This window comes from Phyllobates terribilis, unplaced genomic scaffold (assembly GCF_046119375.1).
Source record: "Phyllobates terribilis strain yellow unplaced genomic scaffold, ASM4611937v1 Scaffold_827__1_contigs__length_625462, whole genome shotgun sequence".
Classification (NCBI taxonomy): domain Eukaryota; kingdom Metazoa; phylum Chordata; class Amphibia; order Anura; family Dendrobatidae; genus Phyllobates; species Phyllobates terribilis.
Window position 1 is genome coordinate 170,787 of NW_027363587.1, and position 17,379 is coordinate 188,165.

The 17,379-nt window shown below is 49.8% G+C and overlaps 1 protein-coding gene across 2 annotated transcripts in view; it reads left to right on the top strand.

Moving 5' to 3' along the window:
• Positions 1 to 17,379, top strand: part of AXIN2 (axin 2) — a 126,163-nt gene that overhangs the window by 15,234 nt on the left and 93,550 nt on the right. For both annotated transcript variants that reach the window (XM_073668633.1, XM_073668632.1), the window contains exon 3: positions 8,647 to 8,787. In XM_073668633.1, coding sequence (XP_073524734.1) covers positions 8,647 to 8,787 — 141 coding nt within the window. The remainder of the gene's footprint in view (positions 1 to 8,646; positions 8,788 to 17,379) is intronic.

Here is a 17,379-nt window from a genome sequence, read left to right on the forward strand (position 1 = left end):
ACACACAGGACGTACTTATACCCCCCCGTATAATACACACAGGACGTACTTATACCCCCCCCCTGTATAATACACACAGGACGTACTTATACCCCCCTGTATAATACACACAGGACGTACTTATACCCCCCCGTATAATACACACGGGACGCACTTATACCCCCCTGTATAATACACACAGGACGTACTTATACCCCCCCTGTATAATACACACAGGACGTACTTATACCCCCCCTGTATAATACACACAGGACGTACTTATACCCCCCCCCTGTATAATACACACAGGACGTACTTATACCCCCCTGTATAATACACACAGGACGTACTTATACCCCCCCCGTATAATACACACAGGACGTACTTATACCCCCCCCGTATAATACACACAGGACGTACTTATACCCCCCCTGTATAATACACACAGGACGTACTTATACCCCCCCTGTATAATACACACAGGACGTACTTATACCCCCCCTGTATAATACACACAGGACGTACTTATACCCCCCCCGTATAATACACACAGGACGTACTTATACCCCCCCTGTATAATACACACAGGACGTACTTATACCCCCCCTGTATAATACACACAGGACGTACTTATACCCCCCCTGTATAATACACACAGGACGTACTTATACCCCCCCTGTATAATACACACAGGACGCACTTATACCCCCCCCTGTATAATACACACAGGACGTACTTATACCCCCCTGTATAATACACACAGGATGTACTTATACCCCCCTGTATAATACACACAGGACGTACTTATACCCCCCCTGTATAATACACACAGGACGTACTTATACCCCCCTGTATAATACACACAGGACGTACTTATACCCCCCCCGTATAATACACACAGGACGTACTTATACCCCCCTGTATAATACACACAGGACGTACTTATACCCCCCTGTATAATACACACAGGATGTACTTATACCCCCCTGTATAATACACACAGGACGTACTTATACCCCCCTGTATAATACACACAGGACGTACTTATACCCCCCTGTATAATACACACAGGACGTACTTATACCCCCCTGTATAATACACACAGGATGTACTTATACCCCCCTGTATAATACACACAGGACGTACTTATACCCCCCTGTATAATACACACAGGACGTACTTATACCCCCCCCTGTATAATACACACAGGACGTACTTATACCCCCCTGTATAATACACACAGGACGTACTTATACCCCCCTGTATAATACACACAGGACGTACTTATACCCCCCTGTATAATACACACAGGACGTACTTATACCCCCCTGTATAATACACACAGGACGTACTTATACCCCCTGTATAATACACACAGGACGTACTTATACCCCCCCCCCTGTATAATACACACAGGACGTACTTATACCCCCCTGTATAATACACACAGGACGTACTTATACCCCCCCCGTATAATACACACAGGACGTACTTATACCCCCCCTGTATAATACACACAGGACGTACTTATACCCCCCCGTATAATACACACAGGACGTACTTATACCCCCCTGTATAATACACACAGGACGTACTTATACCCCCCCTGTATAATACACACAGGACGTACTTATACCCCCTGTATAATACACACAGGATGTACTTATACCCCCTGTATAATACACACAGGACGTACTTATACCCTCCTGTATAATACACACAGGACGTACTTATACCCTCCTGTATAATACACACAGGACGTACTTATACCCCCTGTATAATACACACAGGACGTACTTATACCCCCTGTATAATACACACAGGACGTACTTATACCCTCCTGTATAATACACACAGGACGTACTTATACCCCCCCTGTATAATACACACAGGACGTACTTATACCCCCCTGTATAATACACACAGGACGTACTTATACCCCCCTGTATAATACACACAGGACGTACTTATACCCTCCTGTATAATACACACAGGACGTACTTATACCCCCCCTGTATAATACACACAGGACGTACTTATACCCCCCTGTATAATACACACAGGACGTACTTATACCCCCCTGTATAATACACACAGGACGTACTTATACCCCCCCTGTATAATACACACAGGACGTACTTATACCCCCCCTGTATAATACACACAGGACGTACTTATACCCCCCCTGTATAATACACACAGGACGTACTTATACCCCCCCGTATAATACACACAGGACGTACTTATACCCCCCCTGTATAATACACACAGGACGTACTTATACCCCCCCTGTATAATACACACAGGACGTACTTATACCCCCCCTGTATAATACACACAGGACGTACTTATACCCCCCCTGTATAATACACACAGGACGTACTTATACCCCCCCCTGTATAATACACACAGGACGTACTTATACCCCCCTGTATAATACACACAGGACGTACTTATACCCTCCTGTATAATACACACAGGACGTACTTATACCCCCCCTGTATAATACACACAGGACGTACTTATACCCCCCTGTATAATACACACAGGACGTACTTATACCCCCCCTGTATAATACACACAGGACGTACTTATACCCCCCCTGTATAATACACACAGGACGTACTTATACCCCCCCGTATAATACACACAGGACGTACTTATACCCCCCCCCTGTATAATACACACAGGACGTACTTATACCCCCCTGTATAATACACACAGGACGTACTTATACCCCCCCGTATAATACACACGGGACGCACTTATACCCCCCTGTATAATACACACAGGACGTACTTATACCCCCCCTGTATAATACACACAGGACGTACTTATACCCCCCCTGTATAATACACACAGGACGTACTTATACCCCCCCCCTGTATAATACACACAGGACGTACTTATACCCCCCTGTATAATACACACAGGACGTACTTATACCCCCCCCGTATAATACACACAGGACGTACTTATACCCCCCCCGTATAATACACACAGGACGTACTTATACCCCCCCTGTATAATACACACAGGACGTACTTATACCCCCCCTGTATAATACACACAGGACGTACTTATACCCCCCCTGTATAATACACACAGGACGTACTTATACCCCCCCCTGTATAATACACACAGGACGTACTTATACCCCCCCCGTATAATACACACAGGACGTACTTATACCCCCCCTGTATAATACACACAGGACGTACTTATACCCTCCTGTATAATACACACAGGACGTACTTATACCCCCCTGTATAATACACACAGGACGTACTTATACCCCCTGTATAATACACACAGGACGTACTTATACCCCCCCTGTATAATACACACAGGACGTACTTATACCCCCCCTGTATAATACACACAGGACGTACTTATACCCCCCCGTATAATACACACAGGACGTACTTATACCCCCCCCCTGTATAATACACACAGGACGTACTTATACCCCCCTGTATAATACACACAGGACGTACTTATACCCCCCCGTATAATACACACGGACGCACTTATACCCCCCTGTATAATACACACAGGACGTACTTATACCCCCCCTGTATAATACACACAGGACGTACTTATACCCCCCCTGTATAATACACACAGGACGTACTTATACCCCCCCCCTGTATAATACACACAGGACGTACTTATACCCCCCTGTATAATACACACAGGACGTACTTATACCCCCCCCGTATAATACACACAGGACGTACTTATACCCCCCCCGTATAATACACACAGGACGTACTTATACCCCCCCTGTATAATACACACAGGACGTACTTATACCCCCCCTGTATAATACACACAGGACGTACTTATACCCCCCCTGTATAATACACACAGGACGTACTTATACCCCCCCCGTATAATACACACAGGACGTACTTATACCCCCCCTGTATAATACACACAGGACGTACTTATACCCCCCCTGTATAATACACACAGGACGTACTTATACCCCCCTGTATAATACACACAGGACGTACTTATACCCCCCCTGTATAATACACACAGGACGTACTTATACCCCCCTGTATAATACACACAGGACGTACTTATACCCCCCCCTGTATAATACACACAGGACGTACTTATACCCCCCTGTATAATACACACAGGATGTACTTATACCCCCCTGTATAATACACACAGGACGTACTTATACCCCCCCTGTATAATACACACAGGACGTACTTATACCCCCCTGTATAATACACACAGGACGTACTTATACCCCCCCCGTATAATACACACAGGACGTACTTATACCCCCCTGTATAATACACACAGGACGTACTTATACCCCCCTGTATAATACACACAGGATGTACTTATACCCCCCTGTATAATACACACAGGACGTACTTATACCCCCCTGTATAATACACACAGGACGTACTTATACCCCCTGTATAATACACACAGGACGTACTTATACCCCCCCTGTATAATACACACAGGACGTACTTATACCCCCCCGTATAATACACACAGGACGTACTTATACCCCCCTGTATAATACACACAGGACGTACTTATACCCCCCTGTATAATACACACAGGACGTACTTATACCCCCCTGTATAATACACACAGGACGTACTTATACCCCCCCTGTATAATACACACAGGACGTACTTATACCCCCCCGTATAATACACACAGGACGTACTTATACCCCCCCTGTATAATACACACAGGACGTACTTATACCCCCCCTGTATAATACACACAGGACGTACTTATACCCCCCCGTATAATACACACAGGACGTACTTATACCCCCCCTGTATAATACACACAGGACGTACTTATACCCCCCTGTATAATACACACAGGACGTACTTATACCCCCCCTGTATAATACACACAGGACGTACTTATACCCCCCCTCTATAATACACACAGGACGTACTTATACCCCCCCGTATAATACACACAGGACGTACTTATACCCCCCCTGTATAATACACACAGGACGTACTTATAACCACCCTGTATAATACACACAGGACGTACTTATACCCCCCTGTATAATACACACAGGACGTACTTATACCCCCCCTGTATAATACACACAGGACGTACTTATACCCCCCTGTATAATACACACAGGACGTACTTATACCCCCCCTGTATAATACACACAGGACGTACTTATACCCCCCTGTATAATACACACAGGACGTACTTATACCCCCCCTGTATAATACACACAGGACGTACTTATACCCCCCCTGTATAATACACACAGGACGTACTTATACCCCCCCTGTATAATACACACAGGACGTACTTATACCCCCTGTATAATACACACAGGACGTACTTATACCCCCTGTATAATACACACAGGACGTACTTATACCCCCTGTATAATACACACAGGACGTACTTATACCCCCCCTGTATAATACACACAGGACGTACTTATACCCCCCCTGTATAATACACACAGGACGTACTTATACCCCCCCCGTATAATACACACAGGACGTACTTATACCCCCTGTATAATACACACAGGACGTACTTATACCCCCCTGTATAATACACACAGGACGTACTTATACCCCCCCTGTATAATACACACAGGACGTACTTATACCCCCCTGTATAATACACACAGGACGTACTTATACCCCCCTGTATAATACACACAGGACGTACTTATAACCCCCAGTATAATACACACAGGACGTACTTATACCCCCCTGTATAATACACACAGGACGTACTTATACCCCCCTGTATAATACACACAGGACGTACTTATACCCCCCCTGTATAATACACACAGGACGTACTTATACCCCCCTGTATAATACACACAGGACGTACTTATACCCCCCCTGTATAATACACACAGGACGTACTTATACCCCCCTGTATAATACACACAGGACGTACTTATACCCCCCCCGTATAATACACACAGGACGTACTTATACCCCCCTGTATAATACACACAGGACGTACTTATACCCCCCTGTATAATACACACAGGACGTACTTATACCCCCCCTGTATAATACACACAGGACGTACTTATACCCCCCCTGTATAATACACACAGGACGTACTTATACCCCCCTGTATAATACACACAGGACGTACTTATAACCCCCAGTATAATACACACAGGACGTACTTATACCCCCCTGTATAATACACACAGGACGTACTTATACCCCCCTGTATAATACACACAGGACGTACTTATACCCCCCCTGTATAATACACACAGGACGTACTTATACCCCCCTGTATAATACACACAGGACGTACTTATACCCCCCTGTATAATACACACAGGACGTACTTATACCCCCCTGTATAATACACACAGGACGTACTTATACCCCCCCTGTATAATACACACAGGACGTACTTATACCCCCCTGTATAATACACACAGGACGTACTTATACCCCCCCTGTATAATACACACAGGACGTACTTATACCCCCCTGTATAATACACACAGGACGTACTTATACCCCCCTGTATAATACACACAGGACGTACTTATACCCCCCCTGTATAATACACACAGGACGTACTTATACCCCCCTGTATAATACACACAGGACGTACTTATACCCCCCCTGTATAATACACACAGGACGTACTTATACCCCCCTGTATAATACACACAGGACGTACTTATACCCCCCTGTATAATACACACAGGACGTACTTATACCCCCTGTATAATACACACAGGACGTACTTATACCCCCCTGTATAATACACACAGGACGTACTTATACCCCCCCTGTATAATACACACAGGACGTACTTATACCCCCCTGTATAATACACACAGGACGTACTTATACCCCCTGTATAATACACACAGGACGTACTTATACCCCCCCGTATAATACACACAGGACGTACTTATACCCCCCTGTATAATACACACAGGACGTACTTATACCCCCCTGTATAATACACACAGGACGTACTTATACCCCCTGTATAATACACACAGGACGTACTTATACCCCCCCGTATAATACACACAGGACGTACTTATACCCCCCTGTATAATACACACAGGACGTACTTATACCCCCCTGTATAATACACACAGGACGTACTTATACCCCCCTGTATAATACACACAGGACGTACTTATACCCCCCTGTATAATACACACAGGACGTACTTATACCCCCCTGTATAATACACACAGGACGTACTTATACCCCCCTGTATAATACACACAGGACGTACTTATACCCCCCCTGTATAATACACACAGGACGTACTTATACCCCCCCTGTATAATACACACAGGACGTACTTATACCCCCCCCGTATAATGCACACAGGACGTACTTATACCCCCCCTGTATAATACACACAGGATGTACTTATACCCCCCTGTATAATACACACAGGACGTACTTATACCCCCCTGTATAATACACACAGGACGTACTTATACCCCCCCTGTATAATACACACAGGACGTACTTATACCCCCCCTGTATAATACACACAGGACGTACTTATACCCCCCTGTATAATACACACAGGACGTACTTATACCCCCCCTGTATAATACACACAGGACGTACTTATACCCCCTGTATAATACACACAGGACGTACTTATAACCCCCTGTATAATACACACAGGACGTACTTATACCCCCCCTGTATAATACACACAGGACGTACTTATACCCCCCCTGTATAATACACACAGGACGTACTTATACCCCCCTGTATAATACACACAGGACGTACTTATACCCCCCCTGTATAATACACACAGGACGTACTTATACCCCCCTGTATAATACACACAGGACGTACTTATACCCCCCCTGTATAATACACACAGGACGTACTTATACCCCCCTGTATAATACACACAGGACGTACTTATACCCCCCTGTATAATACACACAGGACGTACTTATACCCCCCCTGTATAATACACACAGGACGTACTTATACCCCCCCTGTATAATACACACAGGACGTACTTATACCCCCCTGTATAATACACACAGGACGTACTTATACCCCCCTGTATAATACACACAGGACGTACTTATACCCCCCCTGTATAATACACACAGGACGTACTTATACCCCCCCCGTATAATGCACACAGGACGTACTTATACCCCCCCTGTATAATACACACAGGACGTACTTATACCCCCCTGTATAATACACACAGGACGTACTTATACCCCCTGTATAATACACACAGGACGTACTTATACCCCCCTGTATAATACACACAGGACGTACTTATACCCCCCTGTATAATACACACAGGACGTACTTATACCCCCCCTGTATAATACACACAGGACGTACTTATACCCCCTGTATATACCCTCTGTATATACCCTCTGTATACTGTTCTCGCTGTATACCGCTCACGACCCGCTGTATAGCGGTATAGCAGGGTTATTTGTAAGTGGGGGAGGAGGGAGATGCGGCTGCAGTTCTCTCTCTGTGCAGGGGGGATATCTGATTGGTTGAGATCAGCTAGCACCCTGTGACATCACAGCTGGCAGATCCCGCCCACTCAGCGCAGATGTAGAGAGGCTATGCACAGGACAGCTATGCACAGCGCTGACTCTGACTCCTCTGTCTCCTTCAGGCCGGAGCTGAGGACGGACGCCATCAATCCTTACTACGTGAATTCCGGATACGTCTTCGCTCCGACCACAAGCGCCAACGAGAGCGAGTTCTCCAGCGATGCCATGATGGACGACTCCATGTCAGTGACTGACAGCAGCGTGTAAGAGACCCCATCCCCTACATACTCCCGCCGAGACCGCCTCAGACGAGACCCCACAGGATCCGCGGGAGATCACCCACCCCGTTCATCTGCTCCCTGTATACACTGCTCTTACCGGAGAGATCACCCACCCCGGTCATCTGCTTCCTGTATACACTGCTCTTACCGGAGAGATCACCCACCCCGGTCATCTGCTCCCTGTATACACTGCTCTTACCGGAGAGATCACCCACCCCGTTCATCTGCTCCCTGTATACACTGCTCTTACCGGAGAGATCACCCACCCCGGTCATCTGCTCCCTGTATACACTGCTCTTACCGGAGAGATCACCCACCCCGGTCATCTGCTCCCTGTATACACTGCTCTTACCGGAGAGATCACCCACCCCGGTCATCTGCTCCCTGTATACACTGCTCTAACCGGAGAGATCACCCACCCCGGTCATCTGCTCCCTGTATACACTGCTCTTACTGGAGAGATCACCCACCCCGGTCATCTGCTCCCTGTATACACTGCTCTTACTGGAGAGATCACCCACCCCGGTCATCTGCTCCCAGTATACACTGCTCTTACTGGAGAGATCACCCACCCCGTTCATCTGCTCACTGTAAACCCTGCTCTTACCGGAGAGATCACCCACCCCGGTCATCTGCTCACTGTAAACACTGCTCTTACCGGAGAGATCACCCACCCCGGTCATCTGCTCCCTGTATACACTGCTCTTACCGGAGAGATCACCCACCCCGTTCATCTGCTCACTGTAAACACTGCTCTTACCGGAGAGATCACCCACCCCGGTCATCTGCTCCCTGTATACACTGCTCTAACCGGAGAGATCACCCACCCCGGTCATCTGCTCCCTGTATACACTGCTCTTACTGGAGAGATCACCCACCCCGGTCATCTGCTCCCAGTATACACTGCTCTTACTGGAGAGATCACCCACCCCGTTCATCTGCTCACTGTAAACCCTGCTCTTACCGGAGAGATCACCCACCCCGGTCATCTGCTCACTGTAAACACTGCTCTTACCGGAGAGATCACCCACCCCGGTCATCTGCTCCCTGTATACACTGCTCTTACTGGAGAGATCACCCACCCCGGTCATCTGCTCACTGTAAACACTGCTCTTACCGGAGAGATCACCCACCCCGGTCATCTGCTCCCTGTATACACTGCTCTTACTGGAGAGATCACCCACCCCGGTCATCTGCTCCCAGTATACACTGCTCTTACTGGAGAGATCACCCACCCCGTTCATCTGCTCACTGTAAACCCTGCTCTTACCGGAGAGATCACCCACCCCGGTCTTCTGCTCCCTGTATACACTGCTCTTACCGGAGAGATCACCCACCCCGGTCATCTGCTCCCTGTATACACTGCTCTTACTGGAGTGATCACCCACCCCGGTCATCTGCTCCCTGTATACACTGCTCTAACCGGAGAGATCACCCACCCCGGTCATCTGCTCTATGTATACACTGCTCTTACTGGAGAGATCACCCACCCCGGTCATCTGCTCCCTGTATACACTGCTCTTACTGGAGAGATCACCCACCCCGGTCATCTGCTCCCTGTATACACTGCTCTTACTGGAGAGATCACCCACCTCGGTCATCTGCTTCCTGTATACACTGCTCTTACTGGAGAGATCACCCACCCCGTTCATCTGCTCCCTGTATACACTGCTCTTACTGGAGAGATCACCCACCCCGTTCATCTGCTCCCTGTATACACTGCTCTTACTGGAGAGATCACCCACCCCGTTCATCTGCTTCCTGTATACACTGCTCTTACTGGAGAGATCACCCACCCCGGTCATCTGCTTCCTGTATACACTGCTCTTACTGGAGAGATCACCCACCCCGGTCATCTGCTCCCTGTATACACTGCTCTTACTGGAGAGATCACCCACCCCGGTCATCTGCTTCCTGTATACACTGCTCTTACTGGAGAGATCACCCACCCCGGTCATCTGCTCCCTGTATACACTGCTCTTACTGGAGAGATCATCCACCCCGATCATCTGCTCCCTGTATACACTGCTCTTACTGGAGAGATCACCCACCCCGGTCATCTGCTTCCTGTATACACTGCTCTTACTGGAGAGATCACCCACCCCGGTCATCTGCTTCCTGTATACACTGCTCTTACTGGAGAGATCACCCACCCCGGTCATCTGCTCCCTGTATACACTGCTCTTACTGGAGAGATCATCCACCCCGATCATCTGCTCCCTGTATACACTGCTCTTACTGGAGAGATCACCCACCCCGGTCATCTGCTCCCTGTATACACTGCTCTTACTGGAGAGATCACCCACCCCGGTCATCTGCTTCCTGTATACACTGCTCTTACTGGAGAGATCACCCACCCCGTTCATCTGCTCCCTGTATACACTGCTCTTACTGGAGAGATCACCCACCCCGTTCATCTGCTCCCTATATACAATGCTCTTACTGGAGAGATCACCCACCCCGGTCATCTGCTCCCTGTATACACTGCTCTTACTGGAGAGATCACCCACCCCGATCATCTGCTCCCTGTATGCACTGCTCTTACTGGAGAGATCACCCACCCTGGTCATCTGCTCCCTGTATACACTGCTCTTACCGGAGAGATCACCCACCCCGGTCATCTGCTTCCTGTATACACTGCTCTTACTGGAGAGTTCACCCACCCCGGTCATCTGCTCCCTGTATACACTGCTCTTACTGGAGAGATCACCCACCCCTTTCATCTGCTCCCTGTATACACTGCTCTTAATGGAGAGATCACCCACCCCGGTCATCTGCTCCCTGTATACACTGCTCTTACTGGAGAGATCACCCACCCCGGTCATCTGCTTCCTGTATACACTGCTCTTACTGGAGAGATCACCCACCCCTTTCATCTGCTCCCTGTATACACTGCTCTTAATGGAGAGATCACCCACCCCGGTCATCTGCTCCCTGTATACACTGCTCTTACTGGAGAGATCACCCACCCCGGTCATCTGCTTCCTGTATACACTGCTCTTACTGGAGAGATCACCCACCCCGTTCATCTGCTCCCTGTATACACTGCTCTTACTGGAGAGATCACCCACCCCGTTCATCTGCTCCCTATATACAATGCTCTTACTGGAGAGATCACCCACCCCGGTCATCTGCTCCCTGTATACACTGCTCTTACTGGAGAGATCACCCACCCCGATCATCTGCTCCCTGTATGCACTGCTCTTACTGGAGAGATCACCCACCCTGGTCATCTGCTCCCTGTATACACTGCTCTTACCGGAGAGATCACCCACCCCGGTCATCTGCTTCCTGTATACACTGCTCTTACTGGAGAGTTCACCCACCCCGGTCATCTGCTCCCTGTATACACTGCTCTTACTGGAGAGATCACCCACCCCTTTCATCTGCTCCCTGTATACACTGCTCTTAATGGAGAGATCACCCACCCCGGTCATCTGCTCCCTGTATACACTGCTCTTACTGGAGAGATCACCCACCCCGGTCATGTGCTCCCTGTAAACACTGCTCTTACTGGAGAGATCACCCACCCCGGTCATATACTCCCGATATACACTGCTCTTACTGGAGAGATCACCCACCCCGGTCATCTGCTCCCTGTATACACTGCTCTTACCGGAGAGATCACCCACCCCGGTCATCTGCTCCCTGTATACACTGCTCTTAATGGAGAGATCACCCACCCCGGTCATCTGCTCTCTATATACACTGCTCTTACTGGAGAGATCACCCACCCCGGTCATCTGCTCCCTGTATACACTGCTCTTACCGGAGAGATCACCCACCCCGGTCATCTGCTCCCTGTATACACTGCTCTTACCGGAGAGATCACCCACCCCGGTCATCTGCTCCCTGTATACACTGCTCTTAATGGAGAGATCACCCACCCCGGTCATCTGCTCTCTATATACACTGCTCTTACTGGAGAGATCACCCACCCCGGTCATCGGCTCCCTGTATACACTGCTCTTACTGGAGAGATCACCCACCCCGGTCATCTGCTCCCTGTATACACTGCTCTTACCGGAGAGATCACCCTCCCCGGTCATATACTCCCTATATACACTGCTCTTACTGGAGAGATCACCCACCCCTTTCATCTGCTCCCTGTATACACTGCTCTTAATGGAGAGATCACCCACCCCGGTCATCTGCTCCCTGTATACACTGCTCTTACTGGAGAGATCACCCACCCCGGTCATCTGCTCCCTGTATACACTGCTCTTACTGGAGAGATCACCCACCCCTGTCATGTGCTCCCTGTAAACACTGCTCTTACTGGAGAGATCACCCACCCCGGTCATATACTCCCGATATACACTGCTCTTACTGGAGAGATCACCCACCCCGGTCATCTGCTCCCTGTATACACTGCTCTTACCGGAGAGATCACCCACCCCGGTCATCTGCTCCCTGTATACACTGCTCTTAATGAAGAGATCACCCACCCCGGTCATCTGCTTCCTGTATACACTGCTCTTACTGGAGAAATCACCAACCCCGGTCATCTGCTCCCTGTATGCACTGCTCTTACTGGAGAGATCACCCACCCCGGTCATCTGCTCACTGTAAACACTGCTCTTACTGGAGAGATCACCCACCCTGGTCATCTGCTCCCTGTATACACTGCTCTTACTGGAGAAATCACCCACCCCGGTCATCTGCTCCCTGTATGCACTGCTCTTACTGGAGAGATCACCCACCCCGGTCATCTGCTCCCTGTATACACTGCTCTTACTGGAGAGATCACCGACCCCGGTCATCTGCTCCCTGTATACACTGCTCTTACTGGAGAGATCACCCACCCCGGTCATCTGCTCCCTGTATACACTGCTGTTACTGGAGAGATCACCCACCCCGGTCATCTGCTCCCTGTATACACTGCTGTTACTGGAGAGATCACCCACCCCGGTCATCTGCTCCCTGTATACACTGCTCTTACTGGAGAGATCACCCACCCCGGTCATCTGCTCCCTGTATACACTGCTGTTACTGGAGAGATCACCCACCCCGGTCATCTGCTCCCAGTATACACTGCTCTTACTGGAGAGATCACCCCCACCCCGGTCATCTGCTCCCTGTATACACTGCTCTTACCGGAGAGATCACCCACCCTGGTCATCTGCTGCCTCTATACACCGCTCTTACTGGAGAGATCACCCACCCCGGTCATCTGCTCCCTGTATACACTGTTCTTACTGGAGAGATCACCCACCCCGGTCATCTGCTCCCTTTATACACTGCTCTTACTATAGAGATCACCCACCCCGGTCATCTGCTCCCTGTATACACTGCTCTTACTGGAGAGATCACCCACCCCGGTCATCTGCTCCCTGTATACACTGCTCTTACTGGAGAGATCACCCACCCCGGTCATCTGCTCCCTGTATACACTGCTCTTACTGGAGAGATCAACCACCCCGGTCATCAGCTCCCTGTATACACTGCTCTTACCGGAGAGATCACCCACCCCGGTCATCTGCTCCCTGTATACACTGCTCTTACCGGAGAGATCACCCTCCCCGGTCATATACTCCCTATATACACTGCTCTTACTGGAGAGATCACCCTCCCCGGTCATCTGCTCCCTGTATACACTGCTCTTACTGGAGAGATCACCCACCCCGGTCATCTGCTCCCTGTATACACTGCTCTTACCGGAGAGATCACCCACCCCGGTCATCTGCTCCCTGTATACACTGCTCTTACTGGAGAGATCACCCACCCCTTTCATCTGCTCCCTGTATACACTGCTCTTACCGGACAGATCACCCACCCCAGTCATCTGCTCCCTGTATACACTGCTCTAACCGGAGAGATCACCCACCCCTGTCATCTGCTCCCTGTATACACTGCTCTTACTGGAGAGATCACCCACCCCGGTCATCTGCTCCCTGTATACACTGCTCTAACCGGAGAGATCACCCACCCCTGTCATCTGCTCCCTGTATACACTGCTCTTACTGGAGAGATCACCCACCCCGGTCATCTGCTCCCTGTATACACTGCTCTTACTGGAGAGATCACCCACCCCGGTCATCTGCTCCCTGTATACACTGCTCTTACTGGAGAGATCACCCACCCCGGTCATCTGCTCACTGTATACACTGCTCTTACCGGAGAGATCACCCACCCCGGTCATCTGCTTCCTGTATACACTGCTCTTAACGGAGAGATCACCCACCCCGGTCATCTGCTCCCTGTATACACTGCTCTTACTGGAGAGATCACCCACCCCGGTCATCTGCTCACTGTATGCACTGCTCTTACTGGAGAGGTCACCCACCCCGGTCATCTGCTCCCTGTATGCACTGCTCTTACTGGAGAGATCACCCACCCCGGTCATCTGCTTCCTGTATACACTGCTCTTAACGGAGAGATCACCCACCCCGGTCATCTGCTCCCTGTATACACTGCTCTTACTGGAGAGATCACCCACCCCGGTCATCTGCTCCCTGTATACACTGCTCTAACCGGAGAGATCACCCACACCGGTCATCTGCTCCCTGTATACACTGCTCTTAATGGAGAGGTCACCCACCCCTGTCATCTGCTTCCTGTATACACTGCTCTTACTGGAGAGATCACCCCCACCCCGGTCATCTGCTCCCTGTATACACTGCTCTTACCGGAGAGATCACCTACCCCGGTCATCTGCTCCCTGTATACACTGCTCTTAGCGGAGAGATCACCCACCCCGGTCATCTGCTCCCTGTATACACTGCTCTTACCGGAGAGATCACCTACCCCGGTCATCTGCTCCCTGTATACACTGCTCTTACTGGAGAGATCACCCACCCCGATCATCTGCTCCCTGTATACACTGCTCTTACTGGAGAGATCACCCACCCCGGTCATCTGCTCCCTGTATACACTGCTCTAACCGGAGAGATCACCCACACCGGTCATCTGCTCCCTGTATACACTGCTCTTACTGGAGAGGTCACCCACCCCTGTCATCTGCTCCCTGTATACAGCGCTCTTACTGGAGAGATCACCCCCACCCCGGTCATCTGCTCCCTGTATACACTGCTCTTACTGGAGAGATCACCCACCCCTGTCATCTGCTCCCTGTATACACTGCTCTTACTGGAGAGATCACCCACCCTGGTCATCTGCTCACTGTATACACTGCTCTAACCGGAGAGATCACCCACCCCGCTCATCTGCTCACTGTATACAGTGCTGTTACTGGAGAGATCACCCACCCCGGTCATCTGCTCCCTGTATACACTGTTCTTACTGGAGAGATCACCCACCCCGATCATCTGCTCCCTGTATACACTGCTCTTACTGGAGAGATCACCCACCCCGGTCATCTGCTTCCTGTATACACTGCTCTTACAGGAGAGATCACCCACCCCGGTCATCTGCTTCCTGTATACACTGCTCTTACAGGAGAGATCACCCACCCCGCTCATCTGCTCCCTGTATGCACTGCTCTTACTGTAGAGATCACCCACCCCGGTCATCTGCTTCCTGTATACACTGCTCTTACAGGAGAGATCACCCACCCCGGTCATCTGCTTCCTGTATACACTGCTCTTACAGGAGAGATCACCCACCCCGCTCATCTGCTCCCTGTATGCACTGCTCTTACTGTAGAGATCACCCACCCCGGTCATCTGCTCACTGTATACACTGCTCTTACAGGAGACATCACCCGCCCCGGTCATCTGCTCCCTGTATACACTGCTCTTACCGGAGAGATCACCCACCCCGGTCATCTGCTCCCTGTATGCACTGCTCTTACTGGAGAGATCACCCACCCCTGTCATCTGCTCCCTGTATACTCTGCTCTTACTGGAGAGATCACCCACCCCGGTCATCTGCTCCCTGTATACACTGCTCTTACTGGAGAGATCACCCACCCCGGTCATCTGCTCCCTGTATACACTGCTCTTACTGGAGAGATCACCCACCCCGGTCATCTGCTCCCTGTATACACTGCTCTTACTGGAGAGATCACCCACCCCGGTCATCTGCTCCCTGTATACACTGCTCTTACTGGAGAGATCACCCACCCCGGTCATATACTCCCTGTATACACTGCTCTTACTGGAGAGATCACCCACCCCGGTCATCTGCTCCCTGTATACACTGCTCTTACTGGAGAGATCACCCACCCCGGTCATCTGCTCCCTGTATACACTGCTCTTACTGGAGAGATCACCCACCCCGGTCATCTGCTCCCTGTATACACTGCTCTTACTGGAGAGATCACCCACCTCGGTCATCTGCTTCCTGTATACACTGCTCTTACTGGAGAGATCACCCACCCCGTTCATCTGCTCCCTGTATACACTGCTCTTACTGGAGAGATCACCCACCCCGTTCATCTGCTCCCTGTATACACTGCTCTTACTGGAGAGATCACCCACCCCGTTCATCTGCTTCCTGTATACACTGCTCTTACTGGAGAGATCACCCACCCCGGTCATCTGCTTCCTGTATACACTGCTCTTACTGGAGAGATCACCCACCCCGGTCATCTGCTCCCTGTATACACTGCTCTTACTGGAGAGATCACCCACCCCGGTCATCTGCTTCCTGTATACACTGCTCTTACTGGAG